This window comes from Apium graveolens, chromosome 10 (genome assembly GCF_009905375.1).
Source record: "Apium graveolens cultivar Ventura chromosome 10, ASM990537v1, whole genome shotgun sequence".
Classification (NCBI taxonomy): Eukaryota; Viridiplantae; Streptophyta; class Magnoliopsida; order Apiales; family Apiaceae; genus Apium; species Apium graveolens.
In genome coordinates this window covers 221339643-221356924 of record NC_133656.1, presented here as the reverse complement: position 1 = coordinate 221356924, position 17282 = coordinate 221339643, and the positions used below count along the sequence as shown (strand labels likewise).

Sequence of the window (17282 nt, the reverse complement as noted above, 5' to 3'; positions counted from 1 at the left end):
TCGTAAAACCATGTTGATTTTAGTAGTGATTTTTACAAATCTTTGCTCAAAATATGAAATACACTATCAAAATCATCAAAATCTATAATTTTATAAAATACAAAAAAATCACGGACTTTAAATATCATTAGATATTAATATTTTTTTTTAAAAATCTAAATTAAATACCACCAAATTTTATTTTTATTTAATTCTTATAGAATACCATCAGATTTTAAAAAAATATTAAAATCTAAATTAAATATCATAAAATTTTTAAAATTCAAAAAAATATTAAAAATCCCAACTAAATACTTGCTCTCTTATCTCTCGCGTCTTACTTCAAAATAGCTATCCCTGAATTAATTTTTTTTTGACAAATATGGCTTATAATGTAGCCTTACAAATAAGTATCTGTTCTCATAAATCTCGGACTTAACCACTTCAGCTGAATTATTTTTTAAAAAAAAATTAGTGTAAGATTTTTTATTACACACCACTCGCCGAGTCACAAAAGATAAATGGGAAATAACCTCGAAAATTTCTAATATTTTAATTTCCCAATTTCCGCCGAGGGTTTAAAAAGGCGCTCAAATCACCATACCCCCAATTCCAAACCCTCGCACACAACAATTTCAAGGGCTTTCATTTTCATTTTCATATTCACACTCTCACTAACATTTCTCACACAAAAATGTCCGAAGAAATCACGAAATCAGAAACCCTAGCAACCGAGGAACCCAAATCAGCTTCAGTAGAAGCAACTATCGAATCCAATGCCGTCGGTGGCACCGAATCAACTTGCAACACTACAAAGCAGCCCGTCGGTGAGAGCTCGGACCCCGAGAATGTCAATTCGTTGAAGCAGGCTGATGAATTGATGGAGAAAGGTGCCTTAGCTTCTAAGGACCGTGATTATGCTGAAGCCTCTGATTGTTATAGCCGTGCCCTAGAAATAAGGTCATCTCTCTCTCTCTCTCTCTCCCGCTCTCTCTCTCTCTCTCCCTCCCTCCCTCTCTCTCTCTCTATCTCTCTCTCCCTCCCTCGCTCCCTCCCTCGCTCCCTCCCTCCCTCGCTCCCTCTCTCTCTCCATCTCTCTCCCTCTCCCCCTCTCTCTTACTCTCTCTCAAATTAGGGGTTTAGAATTTACAGTCGAGCAAGTAATCTCTCCCTCTCTCGCTCTCCCTCTCTCGCTCCCCATCTCTCTCTCTCTCTCTCTCTCTCTCTCCCTCTCTCTCTCTCTCTCAAATTAGTGGTTTAGGGTTTTTGTGCTTTCATTTGTTTGGTATCATTTTTGCTTATTATATCAGTAAAATTTGGTTTTGTGGCTATTTGATTTGATTTTCATGTCTTGTTTGAGTCAACATTATTGAAACGTCCGAGTTTAGGCCTTACAGTTGGGAATGTGGTGGTACGAATGCATGGTATTTGTATATTTGTAATCCATAAGTTATGTTATTAAGGATTTGTTGATAGCCAAGCCACTAGCCTAAATTCCTCATTCCACGTATGCTTGTTTTTTGATGCGGTGGAGAATAGGTAAATGTACCCAAAAAAATTGGTGTTAATTAATAAAATGCGGTGGGGAGTAATTTTTAGATTATTTTCATCGTTTAGATTATGGAGGGGTCTGTATTCATTGTTTTCAGTAAAAAAATCGTGGATTGATCATCTCTTAGTAGGTCCAACTATCTTAATGCAAAATATGTCCATTTCTATGCTTGATAGAAGTGATAACTTTATGAGTGAGAACCAAAAACAAGTAATCGAAGATAAAGAGATGAAGAAAGAAAATACAATATACTTGCATAGCTTTCACCAAAAACGGCTACATTGTTTCTTCTCAATTAGGTCACACAGCTACATCCTTGATACATATATATAGAAGGTTAGTTAAAGACTATACTACCCTCCTTCTTACTTCTTAATAAGAAGGTATTACAGCTGTATATTCATACAGTATTTCTATGATTTGAAAGTATCCATATGTTTTGTTATGGAGGTTCCCATATATTCTATTCTCAGCCCGGTTTTCTCTTTATATACATTATTTTTTATTTCTTGTATTTCTGCCAAGATTATTTTTTAAAACAATTATTGTGGTCTTGGGATTTAATACTGTCAGAGCGTCAGTTTATGGTGAACTTGCTCCCGAATGTGTCGATGCTTACTACAAGTATGGTCGTGCACTGCTATATAAAGCTCAGGATGAGGCTGATATACTAGGTGATATGCCAAAAAAAGAGGAGAAAACTCAAGCAAATTCTGACAAAGATGGATCTTTAAAGAGTGTAAAGAGTGGCGAATCTTCTTCAACATCTGTTGTAGTTGATGCTAACAATAATGGGGGTTCAACACAGCAGGATGAAGTGCTCAATGATGGTGAGTGTCATTTTTTTAGATTTTATGTTATATATTCTCACTATTGTTAGCTCAAAGTAGCAATGTGTGCTCCACTGCTCCCATACAAAATTTTTAGATATCTGATGTCCATTGTTATCACGAAGACGACTAGTCGACGACTAGTCAGCGACTAGTCGACACGAAGGTACTCAGGCGCCAAAAGTCTCCAAGCCCGACTTGTCGTCGACTAGTTGACGTGAAGGTCACCTAAGAGTCTCGTAGCCCGACTTGGGGGCTTCATAACCATAATTGTGATGTACCATGCTTATTTTGAACTAATTATTCTATTACTTTTGATCTAAATTATAAAATTAACGTGTTCAAATATATTATATATTAAATCTAGTAATTATACGTATAATGAACACTTTGTCGACTTTTTACGACTAGTCGGACGACTTGTCGACTAGTCTTCACGAAGGTACTCAGGCTTCGAGGGTCGACTTGGCGCCGTGATAACCTTGATGTCACAATAATTTCCGATTGTGCTTTTAACAGTAGTTAGTATTGGGGAAATATGTATTAATTTCTTGTGCCTTGTCAATGCCAAAATGTGTCAAAAAATCACTCAAGGAAAACTGTTAGCTACAACCATTATGCAAACATTTCTCTAGTTCTCTTCACTCTCAGAGCATGCATTATCTGATTTAACGGTTTCTAGAAGTAGTTGACAATCTGCTAAAAACAAAATTAGCAATTATTTCTCAGGAAAAGCAAAAGTACCTACACACGTTCTTTTTGAGAAATGAGTGATTTTATTTTTTAAATTAGTTAAAACAAACACCCCTGTATATCTTATGCATGACTTTTGTTACTGAATACTAAACACCCCTGTACAAAGGATTTTCAGAGTGGTTCCTAACAAAAGTATATAAGTATTTTCACAGCATGACTTATTTAATCCAGCTGAAAAGATGTTAGCAGTAGGGTATATGGATATCTGTCACATCACCCAGAGTTGTGAAGACCTGACAAATCGGATAACCGGATTGGTTTCAGATCGGATCAATTTTTGATCGGTTTCAATTTCGGATTATGATATAACTGGAGGCCATTCGGGTCGGATGTGATTTGGTTCGGGTTTAATTCGGATAAAAATCGGACGGAATTCAGTTCAGGTTAAATCCGGTTCAGATATTTTTGAATCATAACTTATTTATTTTTTCATTTTGTGAGACTTAAACAAATATCTTTTTATTAAATGTAGTACTTTTAATATAATATAATTTACTTTTACAGAATATTAACATAAAATACTTTTAGGTATAAATTTTGCTTATTTCAAATCATATTCGGTTTGGATAATATATGATTCGGTTTTGTTTGGCTCCAGTTTATAATCGGATCTAGTTTTCGGATAATTTTCGGTTAAATTTTCGGATCGGTTTAATTTGGTTTTCGGATAATTATCGGATTATATGATTCGGATCTCGGATCGGATCTCGGTTCCATTGATTTCGGTTTGGTTCTTCGGATCTAGACCCATTTTGCCAGGTCCAGTTGTGAGCACGCGGTCAATTTTTGCTCTATTATTTACCTGAGTTTAAAACTAGGAGATGTTTGGTCAGAGAACAGACCTTTGGAAATTTGTTTAAGTTTATAAGTTGATTTACTTGTGTGGTTGAGACTCAACAGTCAACAAGTTGCCATTGTGAACTGTTTTATGTCAAATATTTGCTTGCCTGTATATTTACTTAAAATTTTGGTGTATCTGTACACGCTAGAGTAGGTCAATATATTATATAATTGTGAACAGCATATATTTTTAGCACCCCCCCCCCAATTGTTTGAATTTCCTTTTGGATAACAGGTGATGCTGGGAAAGATGAGTGTGAGAATGACAGCGGAAGTGATACAGAGGACCTTGGTGAAGCAGACGAGGATGAATCTGACCTAGATTTGGCATGGAAAATGCTGGATATAGCCAGAGCAATTGTTGAAAAAGACTCTGCTGACACAATGGAAAAGGTTGAGATACTATCAGCTCTAGCAGAGGTTTCTCTGGAAAGAGGTCAGTTGAATGATTGAGGATAGTTTTAAATGTTACAGTTATATATATATATGTGCTCACTATTTTTATTTTTATGTAATTAAGCTTTTTAGCTGTATGGCTATTTATTTTCTTGTGCAGAGGATATCGAAGCTTCCATTAGCGATTATTTGAAAGCTCTGTCAATGTTAGAACGCCTAGCTGAACCAGATAGTCGACATATTGCTTCACTGTATCCTTGAAGTTGTGAGACTGAATATGTTTCTGTTGTTTTTTGCCTACTCTGTTACTTGTATCTCCGAGTTTTGTAGTAAAATTTACTCATAAGTTATATTTTAAAATGGAAGTTTTAATAGGCGATTTAACTTAAAATAAATTCTTAGCATTAATTCAACTGGAAGTGGCGTTGCCATGATTTTGCACAAATCTGTTCAGAGTATATAATTAAAATAGTCATTAGCAGTTTAGGAATTTCATGCTCTTTAGTTCCCAAGTTAAAAAGATTACCAAGGGAAAGAAAATATATATCTAACTTGGAGCAGTTGTCATTTTCCGGTTTTAATTGTTGCCCTAACAGGATTCAGAAATTTCAGAATATGTCTGTGCTTAGAAATTGGATCAAAAACGCAGGAAGCAATCCCGTATTGCGAAAAGGCTATTTCAGTTTGCAAGTCCAGAATTCAGCGGCTGACGAATGAAGCACAGAAATCATCAGCTTCAGATTCTCCTGTATCAAATCAGAGTGTTGAGATCTCTTCTAGCGTGCCTGTTGAATCTGCTGCAGATAAAGTTGAAGAGATCGAGACACTTAACAGCCTATTAGGTGATCTGGAAAAAAAGGCAAGTGTTTCTAGGCATATGCCAATAGCTTCGTTGTTTGTTATTTTGTGTGCATTCCATCCACTAATATACTTTGATTCCAGCTTGAAGATATGCAGCTGCTTGCATTAAATCCTACAGAACCTGTACTCCCAGATTTGATGGCACTACTTGCTGCCAAGGCCAAAGAAATTCAGAAGGGTGCTTCTTCTGCTGGGATAGGCTCCTCGCAGTTTGGTACTGCTACTTCTGGTAATCTGGATTCCCCTACTATTTCCACAGCTCACACGAATGGGGCTGCAGAAGTAACACATCTTGGTGTGGTGGGGAGAGGAGTCAAGAGAGTCGTGATGTACTCAGAATCAACCGAGTCTGTTCCAATGAAAAAGCCTGCATTGGATCCAGCAGCAGACAAGGCAGATGACAAGACCTCTTGAATAATTATGTACCAGAACTATTAGTGCGGTAAGAAAAGGCAAGTGACAGAGCCTTATTGAAGGTTATCCTACTGAGGAATATTTTATGCCAACCTATTTTCTTTTACTATTTAATCAGAACTCGTGAGTGAATTTTAAATGTACTATGCAACCGCTTCTGATTCTTGCTGTTCTAGGCGTGATTCTAATGTAGTAATGTGGGTACTTGTTTAGGATCGGGTTCATGCTCTGTGCAGCTATTAATGATGCTAAGAGAAGTTAAGATGACCGATTGTGCATTAGGTTTTACCGTTTTAGTAAGAGTAACACGGGAGTTTATAGTTGGAACAAGATTAGTTAGTATATAATGTATGAATTCTACCAGATTTATGATGTTCGCCCTTAGAACTTGCATATCTTGAGGAACAAAGTAGAAGAAGCTTGGAGCATAACATGGTCTTGAGTTAAAGAATAACAAGTTGCTGCAAAAGCAGTACAGTCTTGGTCTTGGATAGTTTGTTATAATATAAGGTAACAGTTGACGGTACATTAAAAATGTAGTTGCATGTTAACTAAACCAGGTCTTCCTCTTTTCTAGGTTGTTGCACCATTTTTTTTTTAATTTCGTTGACGAACGGAACAATTATATACTTTTATTAACTATAAACTCAATTCTGCCCTACATTAATAAATTCATATTCTTCGTCCCTCTCATTTGTTTATACTTACTTCCCTTTGTAAAATGTCCCTTTCAATTATTTACATTTCAAAAAATCTGAAAAATAACAAAGTTTTTATAATAATAAATTAACTACATCCACTACTTATCTTCACTGTACGCACTTTATAAATATAATATCGGGCTTTCTAATGTGTGCCCAAGGGCATACATTAGTCGCTAACTCCAATAAAAATGGCCTCTTTTTATTAGTGGAATTGATTTGAATGCAGAGGCTATTAACATTTATTATTCAACCGCCAATAAGAAGAGCCTATTTTTATTATTCAACCGCCAATAAGAAGAGCCTATTTTTATTTTTATGGAAGTTAGTGACTATGGTGTGCCCAATAGAAAATTTCATATAATATTAATCGGTCTCATTACTTTACTCACCTTTTAAACATTTCTCCACTATTTCATCTGTCAAACCCAAATGTAAAAAAATGGGAGGGACGAAGTATTATTATTGTATATATGTTTATAATACAACAATAAGAAATTTAATAATAAAATTTTGACAACTTATAGAGCACAGATTTTTAATATGTGCATTAGGGCACACTAAAAAATATTCGTATTAATAAATTGTAATCCTTCCTTTTGTATGCTCGAATTAAGTGTGTCTGCGGAAGCCCCGAAGTTGAAGAAACATATACAAAGCCGAAATGATGATAAGATTAGAAAGCCACGTTGTGTTCATTTAACATCTCAAACCTTGGACAACTACTACAACCAATGAAATCGTTAATAATTAAGTTTCCCAAGACCTTGAACTAAGACTAAGTCGATCTCCACAAAGCGCGTTCAACCCTGCTATAAAACTCGAAACTGAAATAGAATCCAAACACCAAAGACCTTAAAACCTCATCAACGAGCATCAAGTATCATCATGTGTTATAAAGTAGATTGCAAGCAATGTGGCAAAACCACATGGGGCGGTTGCGGCAAGCATCTCAAAACTCTGTACCCAACCATTGCTGAGGGGAAGCATTGCACCTGCCGCTCCTGGCCCGGAGTCGACACCTCCGCCTCCGCTGCGTCTTCCACCACTACCACTACCACCACCGGTACGTTTGCAGAATGGAGCGGAGAGGATCCGTGACGTACTCTCAAATTTTTGTTGATAATTACCATTATTATCTGTTTTATCAAGTATAATATGTGATTTTCTAAATGACTTTCAACTAGTAATTCAATGGTTCTCAACTTTGCTGTAATTTCTCAGACTTGGTAGTCGGTTGTTAAATTTGATTGCCCTAAGAATAATAAATTAGGTTTTCTAATGTTTGAGTCCTTTCTCTTTAGTATCCTACACATCACATGATCACGAAGTATTAAGGGGTCGTTTGGATCATTGGATTTGAACCAGGGAAATGTTAAATTCAGAGCAAAGTTTTAATTTCCAGAGTAAAAGAGCTCTGAAAAGACTAAATTACCCTCAGATTGATTTTTATTAGGATTATTGATGGACATTTAGGCAGGGCATTTTAGTCTTTACACATGACTTTTGTTCTGGAAATTAAAAACTTACTCTGAATTTAACATTTTCCTTTAAACCTGATTAATGGTAATGAGAACGAAACTCTAATACATTTCTTATATTAAAAACTCATTCTAATCTCAATCCCGTCAACCGAATTAGAATCCTATGATCCAAACTGACACTAAGTTTTGGTAATTTTATTATACATACTTTTTGTGGGGATGAATGAGAGAGGATTAGCATCATGACCTAGTCATGCAAACATACTACTTCTTAATAATTTAGAAGTGTGAATACATAAAATACATTTTAAATGTGATAAATGTTTATGCTTACATTCATGATTAAAATGGAAAATGAATCATGGCTGCTACAATACTTTTGAGAGCAGCAGAATGTCAATATAGTAGATGGAACCCAAAGAAATGTTCCAAAAAGTAGATCAAAAAGGAGATTAATTAAAGAAAACATGTTAATAATGACATAGTTGTGTCCATGCAGATCAAGTCAAAATGCTGAATGATTAAATTTGCTTATAACGTTTAGTGAATGTTTGTTGTGCAGGTAGTGAGGTCAAGTGAAACTTTGGATGCTGCTTGGCAGGAGATGGGCTATTCACACACACGTATGTGTGATGGGGGTTTATGTATAATTATTAATAAATAAAATAAATAAAATAATGGAAGAAAGAGAGGCGGAGTCATAGCTGGATGATGTGGGTATTAGTATTTTAGGAGGGTAGTAGTACTGAATAAATTAAAAATGATAAAAATAAGAAGAATAATGTACGCTCAAAAGTTTAATAATGTGCCTTGGTTTTGCACTTTGTATTACTAGCCTTTTGAAATTGTTTAGTACGGTGTTGTTACATCCTGGTTGCCTCTTCGTAAGTCAATGATGGTATTTCTCTCCGTTTTCATCTTATGTAATAGAGCGGTTCCTTTCGAAAATTTGTCTCGAATGATCTGATATGATATTTATTATATTTTAGTTTATACACATATATAAATACACGCGGATTATTTTTCATTATCAATGCACGCGGATCTCATCTCATTATCGTTAACAAATAAGTATGTCAGTTATACATCATTATTTGGGAACAGTTTTAGGGCCCTTATATTTATACGGATAAAATTCGAATCATTCACTTTTGTTTCGGGAAAATACATATTTCAAATAATTATAAGGGATCTTATTTCCGCAATTACGATTACTTCAAACTTCATATCAGTGTAATTAATCAATAATAGCTCCAAAGTTAAAATTTTCAAAAATTTATTACTTGCCCAATTATTAATTTGATTTAGTTTGCTAGTAGTTTTTTTATTTTTAGAGATACATCAGTACTCATTGTCTATAAAGTACACCATCATGAAAAATATTTTGATGTTTGTAACATTTTCCTGATCTTAATTAGGATTACAAATTGTTAAGAGTATTAGAACATCTCCAAGGATAGTAGTTATATCCGTTAATTATTTAAGTTGAGAATAGATATTATGTAAAATTTGTTGAACCCGTAAGGAATTGTGCTTCAGTGGTATTAGCTATATTTAAAAAATAGATGATGATCACTCATTCAACATATTTACCTAGCAGTATCTTCCTTGGAGAATCTTTTTTTTTTTGACGTATCATGTATATTTTTAAAATTAGGTTTGCCAGACATTATTGCTAACCGGTGCTTGACCTTAGAGATGTTCTTAGTACAATTAAGATTAAACTTGATTGGCTAGATTAGCAACCTTGTGGTTTTGGGATCTGGGAAAGAGCTGTCCTAAAGATGTGGGGTTTTGGCCCATTTTGTCAGGGTTACTGTGCTCTCTCCTTTTCATTCCCTTTCACAATGTTCAAACTATATTACATTTCTTTAATAACCCCAAAAAGCTCACATAATTATGCAGAACAAGGAGTCCTAAACATGATTGCCCCAGTGATTAAGAGGGTAGGGTTGTGCACAATTTGTACCAAGTGGGAAGCAATTATGCATATAGGGTGTAGTAGTAGTAGTACTAGAAGACAAGAATGATTCACACTAACTTTTTGAACAAGAAGGAAGCAAAAGTTATGTGCTCCTCCCTCCACACACACTAGAAGACTACTTTGTCATTTGATGGGAAATAATTGATTCATCATCCTCTTTGTTCAATGATTAGTTAATTACCTTAAACCACCAATATAACCTATCCCCCTCTTAGCTCATTCAAATTAAACTCACACTCCTCACATTTAGTGTAATTAGAAGTAAAATTTACGTACACGTTCATAATTTACGTATAATTTCAACTGGCTGAGTTACGGGTCGAACGAGAAGTATATGAGAACAACTCTAGTTTTTGTACGTGTACACATTCATAATTTGCGTATAATTAACAAAATTATAAAAATCATGATCGCAGATAATATTTACGTACACGTTCATAATTTACATATAATCATGCATATTTATTAAACACCTGATTTTAACCGACTGACTTACCCGTCGAATTAAGCATATGGGAACAACAACTTTAGTTTACGTACACGCTCATAATTTATACATAACCATATAAAATTATAAAATTCATGATCTCAACCAGTTAAGTTACGTTAAGCGTCTAGAACCGTACGGGTCAACAACTCTACTACTACCACCAACATTGGAGGAGTTTTGAAAAAGCAAAAGAAACACACGCAAGCCTATTTAGGGAATCAACATCCAACCATCCCTGACAAAGATATTTACTAGGGCAATTTAATGTTTGAAGCAATGGCGGGGTGTGGTAGATGTGTGTTACATTTATGATCAGATATCGACATGTCCTTTTTACTCACAAAGCAAATAAAATAGGCAGATATTCAATATTTAAATTTTATAAATATGTATTATAGTAAGGGCCAGTTGAATCTGAATTTATGTTGTGGTGGCGATCATAAATTTGATCATACATTCCGAATGAGCAGTCCCTGCAATTTCAGAGTTTCTGTGTGAATTTGAATTTTAATGGCCGGAACCTTAATTACATAGACACCTGCCTGCCGCACAAATGTTAGAGTTCTCAAAAATGTTTTCGAAATCATTTTTAAATGTTGAGTTATCTCGAAATTTCATTAACTATCTTCTTACTAGTATACTCCCTCCGTTCCGTTAAATTATGTACGTTTGGTATCAGCACGATGGTTAAGAAAAATTGTAATTTTAAAAAATAGATATATAGGAAAAGTGTGTAAAATGATGGGACCGATTAATATTTAAATATATAAAATGGGTGTGGGGAAAAATAGTGGTGGTAAGCGAGGTGTAGTTATTTTTTATAGTATTATAAAACTTTACTATTTTTGGTAAATTTTGAAATGTATATAAATGAATTAGACATTCAAAAAAAGAAAATGTATAGAAATGAATGAGATACAGGGAGTAATGAACTTCTCGTGGACTAATATAAATATTATGAATGAGATAACATCACATGTTATTTAAAAATATTTTTAAGATCATTTTCGGGATGTATAAAATTGCTCCATATATAAATACATTTGTAATGAATAAGATAACGCCACATGTTATTTAAAAACATATTTAAAATTATTTTCGGCATCTATAAAATTGCTAAAATATAAATACATTCATACAAATGATTATCAATGGAGGCACCGCTGGAACCACCTCACCGCCATTACACAATCAATAATCTGGTAATCAAATCTTAATTACAATTATGCTGTAGCTTTGAGTAAACATGAATTCTTTATGAATTTACAGCAACACAGCTTTTAAGGAAAAGCTGAAACAACTAATTTAAGATTCACTATCACTCACGTCAATGTTTATGCTATCTAAGCTAGTAATTCAGCACCTTCCCCAAACACTGAATGACCTTTCCCCTCTAGCTGCCTTGCTACTAATTACACTGAAAGTTTATGTATCTAATCTAGTTTCTAATTTTTTTATTTAATAATTAGTCACCTCAATTATTAGGCTTATACATCTCACGGTTACGATAGTAATTGTTCAAACAAATCTCAAGGTTGAGCGAAAATCAAATTAAAATTTTTTATTTTTTTTTTATCGTAGATAATCCGCAGCCGCTACCCTTCGGGTGCGCAGTGGGTAAACCCTACGGGCTCACGTAATAGCCTGCAAACTACGTGAACCAAGGTAAATCGCATTTAAGCGACAGGCTCTGACTCAGGAGGCATAATCATAAATTCTCCTCCCGTGGGATTCGAACCTCTGACCAAGAGGACAATTTTCCTCTCTTTAACCAACTGAGCCAACCCTTGCGGGCAAAATTAAGATTTTGCTTGAACGGAGAGAGATAAAATTATACTCCCTCTGTTTTTTAATAGTTGTTTTTCGGCACTCGTTTCTAAGTATTTTGATGGCATAGTTATAATAATTATTTTTAATTTTTTTTAATAAAAATATATAACTTAATTTTTTATTTACAAAATGAAAATTTTAAAAACGATAATTTTTACTATGCGATCAATATATTTTTAAAATGTGTGCGGAAAAATTAAGAGACCGTGAGGGAGTAACATTTATGGTTGGAAAAAAATGCCAAATGAGGATGGACAGCTGAATTATCTAAATGTAACAACCACAACAATTATTAAGATTTTTAATTATATAATGTAATGTTAATACAAACAAAATTCTTGAGAAAAAGAACCCCACAAAAACTAATGGCATTATCTGTGGCATTATTGTGATTTATTTTCAAAATACAACAACTCGTCCATATGAAATTTATTATTAAATTGGAAACAGTATTGATTAAAAAATTGTAGGAGAGATCTCTCAAACGGTTGTATGATTTCATGTCATTTTCTTTTGTTTAGCTGGGTGAGATATCATTTTTACAATGTACCTGATTTCAAGAAAGCCAGTATAACAAATTACATGGTCCGTCCATGGTTGTTGCATTAAGTTAAACATATTTCGAGAAATGTTATTTTCAGAGTTGAATTTTTATTTTGTGTGCAAATTAATTAGAAAATGATAATATTCTTGTATATATTGCTAATTTATGAGCTTTCAGAAACAATTTTATCTTTTTACGTCAACCTTCCTCTGGAAATGAATTATCTGCCCTGAAAATAATATTATCCGTTTTGAAAATATCATTTTCCTTTTTTCATACACATTATGATGCAAAGAGATACATTTAAAAAAATGCGGAAGCAAGTATCTTGTTTCACGTGATTTGCGCAAAGAGGTACATCTAAAAAAGCAGAAGTAAGATTTTTGTTTCAGGTGATTTGCAGGCTATTGCGTGAGCCCTTAGGTTTACTCAGTACGCAACCGAATGGTAGCGCCGGCGGGTTCTCTACAATAAAAAAAATATGTGTAAAGGATAGTTTTCATTCTTTTTGTTTTCTTATAAATATTTAATATGAGAATATTATTACAAAATCACCGTAAACAATTAAAAAGTTAAAGGATCAATTTTTTCAAGAACATGACGGGTAATATAAGATCGATTTTTCTACCATGTGCCAATGGACACACAATAAACGCAAAAAATTATAAATTTTTGTCATTTTGATTGGTATCTTTTTATGTATGCATGAGGTCCTTCATTATTAAAAAAAGGAACCAATCAAAATGACTTAAAATTATTAATTTACACATTTATCGTGTTTACGGGCACATGACAGAAAATTCGATATAACATAGTAACTGAATTCCTACGAAAGTATAAAAGAAAATATAAAAGAAGGAAAAAAGGCAATAAAACCGGTTGGAAAGCAATAGTTAGTTCTGTGATGACAATGAGGTTGTTTTAATGTCAAGAAGAGTCCATAAAAACAGAGGAAAATTCAAAGTCATCACTTTCTAATTATAACTTCTCAAACAGCAAGTGAGAAAGGAGAAGAACATTCAAAAAAGAAACAGAGAAATTGCTCAAACTCTACTCCTAATCTTGATCCATTTTTCTGACTTTGTTCAAACCCCACCTTGTCTCTTCTCACTTGTACATATCCTCCTCCACTATATATTCTCAACTGCTCTTCATTTTACTCTCTGTGCAAGTCACTAGCATTTGTTCTTTTTTACTATTGCTTTAATATTGATGTATCCTTGTTAGTTAGTTAGTGCTTTCTGGTTTCTCTGCTCATTTTAGCTCCAAAGTTCATTTAAACAAAATGGCTACTGACAAGCCCAGCTCTAAAGGCCAAGCATGGTGTGTAAAGTTTAAACTTTTGGAATAATACAATTTTGCACTCTTTATCTTATTATTGATGTTTTTGGTTCTTGTCTTGTTTGTGTTTCAGGTTTTGTACCACTGGATTACCAAGTGATGTTGTAATTGAAGTCGACGACATGACCTTCCATCTCCATAAGGTCAGTCTATGCGTCTGACTAAGGTTTTCGTGTGACTGGTTACTTGAGTTCGGCCTTGAAAGTTGAACGTGTTGGAATTTGTTTTTTTTTTTTTGCAGTTTTCTCTAATGTTTAGAAGTAAGAAACTTTATCACCTAAGTTACTTGAATTTGTTTTTATGCAGTTTCCTCTAATGTCTAGAAGTAGAAAACTTCATCAATTAATAACGGAGGAAGAAAATAACCCAACTAGGCCTCAAAAGATGGGTGAAGATGGAGACGATAACGACGAAAAACGTTCGGAGATTGTAGAAGAAGAAGATCAGGAGTACTGCAATATTGTACTCCCTGATTTTCCGGGAGGTTCAGACACATTTGAGATAGCTGCCAAGTTCTGTTATGGAGTCAAGATTGAGTTGACTACCTTAAATGTGGCTCCTCTTCGATGTGCTGCCGAGGTCTTAGAAATGACAGACGAGTACTCGGAAGATAATCTTATATCGAAAACAGAGAGATTTCTCTCCCAATCTGTTCTCAAAAGCCTAAAAGACTCGATTAAGACGCTGAAATCGTGCAAGATGATAATGCCTGAAGCTGAAAGGCTAGGCATTGTTAATAGATGCCTGGATTCAGTTGCTAAAAGAGCTTCTACCACGGATCCATCGCTGTTTGGCTGGCCAGTAAATGAACCAGCCTCAGGATCGAATTCAGAATCTGGGACAACAAGACGACGGACAACTAATACGTGGTTCGATGAGCTTGGCGATCTAAGTTTGCCTCTGTTTAAGCGGTTGATTTCCGCTATGAGGACTCGTGATCACACGAGTCCCGATCTAATCGAAGGCTGCTTAATTGCTTATGCAAAGCAATACATTCCAGGCATTTCTCGTTCAAATTGGAAGCAATCATCATCCACTTCATTGCCTCCATCACAAGATGAACAAAGAGAGCTGCTCGAAACAATAATCTCCAATCTCCCCCGCGAAAAAAGGCTGGCATCTTCAACACCGGCAATCAAATTTTTATTCGGATTACTAAGAACATCAAATATATTAAACATCGATGAGATTTATCGTAATGCACTAGAGAAGAAGATCGGGTCTCAACTCGAACAAGCAACATTAGACGATCTTCTCATACCAAGCTACTCGTACCTCAATGAAACGCTATACGATGTCGATTGTGTGGAAAGAATATTAAGTTACTTTCTGGATGAACTTGAAATAACAATGACTCGAAATGAGGACGGACAGGACAATGACAATATTAGATCATCAGAACTAATGCTTGTCGGAAAATTAATCGACGGCTACTTGTCTGAAATTGCATCGGATGCGAATCTCAAACACGATAAATTCTATAAATTTGCGGTCACTTTACCTCACCAAGCCAGGCTGTTTGATGACGGGCTTTACAGAGCTGTTGACGTTTATCTCAAAGTAAGTTTATTACATTCATGTGTTTTCTCTTCAGTGTTTTGTTTTAAAATTACAGAACTGATAATTATGTTTAGTGCACATGTATACAAAATTCACTTTGATTATATTGTTAAAATTACACATACAATAATATTGTGCATTTGTGCTACATGAGTCGATGAAGTCTACTCTAGTAACAAAAATCAAGAACGTGTGTGCGATACATCATATATTGCATGTTCAATTTCTCTTTAACAGGACAAAACTATTAGGTTGTATGAAGAACCATTTTTATATGAAACTAACTAATAATATTGTGCATTTGTGCTACATGAGTCAATGAAATCTATTTTAGTAACAAAAATCAAGAACATGTGTACGATACATCACATGTTTAATTTCTCGCAGCTAGACAAAACTATTAGTTTGTATGAAGAACTGGTTGAATGTAAAATTAACTTTTTAAAGAAATTTTTGTTTTTCCGTTAATGATATGATCCTTGTAATTCTAATCCTAACTTGAGATTTTAGCAATACTAATAGCTTAACATGAGCTAAGATCGAGTTTCTCTGATCCACAATATTCTCAATAATTATTGAGATCCCGTCATATTCCGACCTTCATGTTTTAGGAGAACTAATAATTTAACGTTTTCACCATAATATTTTCATTAATTATTGAGATTTCCGTCATGTTGAAGTTTTAGGAGAACTGATAATTTAACATTTTGGCGTAACATAATAATGTACATTGCAGGCGCATCCATGGTTATCAGAAGCGGAGCGAGAGAAAATAAGCGGAGTAATGGACTGCGAGAAACTAACTTTAGAAGCGTGTACACACGCGGCTCAAAACGAGCGTCTCCCATTACGAGCAATAGTTCAAGTGCTGTTCTTCGAGCAGCTTCAGCTCCGTCACGCGATTGTCGAAATGTCTCCTGCACGCGGCAGGCTAAGAAACACTGATAATCGTGACGAAAATGAAGCGAGGACAGTGACGTGGAGAGAAACTGTGAGAGAAAACGAGGTGATGCGCGTGGACATGGATAGCATGAGGACACGTGTACAGGAGCTGGAGCGTGAGTGTACAACAATGAAGAAAGCGATTGAGAAGATACCTGAAGCGAGTGGGAAGAAATCGTTTGCGAGGAAGTTTGGGTGCAAGTTTAAGACGCAGGTGTGTGATTCGCAACAGTCTTCGGCTGTAGATACGAGAAGGGCTAAGAATAATCGTCGTCGTAATTAGAAATAGCATTAGTGTTGTTTGTTTTCATTGAGTTTGAGGTTAATGTTTAGCAGTTGTTTATTGATTTTCACGAGTATACATGAACATATTTGAGGTGGCATACGATATAATCTTTGATTTGTTTAAATGAATTATTAATTTGTTTAAAATTCATTAAAAGAAGGGAATTTAGGACTGCAAATCCTTTTTCCCCAGTTCAAATCCGGGTGACCCCGTATTTATTCTAGAGAATCTCCTAATTGTTCCTGAGCGGGAGTTATTTGTTTCGATCGCTATCTTTAAAATTTATTTACAAAAATACAGGTTATAGATTTATAGTCACTCCTCCATAGAATGCAACCGTTCAAATACTGCAATAAGCCTTTGTTGAAATTTTAAATATTGTGAATGATATTACTTCCACAATTTTATGGGTAAAACTATATAAATTTAAAATAATTAAATTGTACCATGTTCATTCACTACATATCGCATCCTTTTCCAAAAAAGAGTTTT

At 34.6% G+C, this 17282-nt stretch overlaps 2 protein-coding genes and 1 long non-coding RNA gene across 3 annotated transcripts; all 3 read left to right on the top strand.

Moving 5' to 3' along the window:
• Positions 1–545: 545 nt before the first annotated feature.
• On the top strand, positions 546–5840 carry LOC141692244 (NASP-related protein sim3). The gene is made up of 6 exons (XM_074496971.1): positions 546–939; positions 2105–2361; positions 4193–4393; positions 4514–4604; positions 4957–5212; positions 5296–5840. Exons 1-6 carry the CDS (start codon positions 674–676, stop codon positions 5626–5628), a joined length of 1404 nt encoding a protein of 467 aa, XP_074353072.1. The 5' UTR covers positions 546–673; the 3' UTR covers positions 5629–5840.
• Positions 5841–6897: 1057 nt separating this feature from the next.
• Positions 6898–8806, top strand: LOC141688813 (uncharacterized). The gene is made up of 2 exons (XR_012562161.1): positions 6898–7395; positions 8376–8806. It is a non-coding gene; the product is annotated as an uncharacterized LOC141688813 (long non-coding RNA).
• Positions 8807–13566: 4760 nt separating this feature from the next.
• On the top strand, positions 13567–16889 carry LOC141692759 (BTB/POZ domain-containing protein At5g66560). Its single transcript, XM_074497694.1, has 4 exons — positions 13567–13984; positions 14076–14145; positions 14309–15562; positions 16299–16889. Exons 1-4 carry the CDS (start codon positions 13947–13949, stop codon positions 16785–16787), a joined length of 1851 nt encoding a protein of 616 aa, XP_074353795.1. The 5' UTR covers positions 13567–13946; the 3' UTR covers positions 16788–16889.
• The last annotated feature ends 393 nt before the right edge of the window (positions 16890–17282 follow it).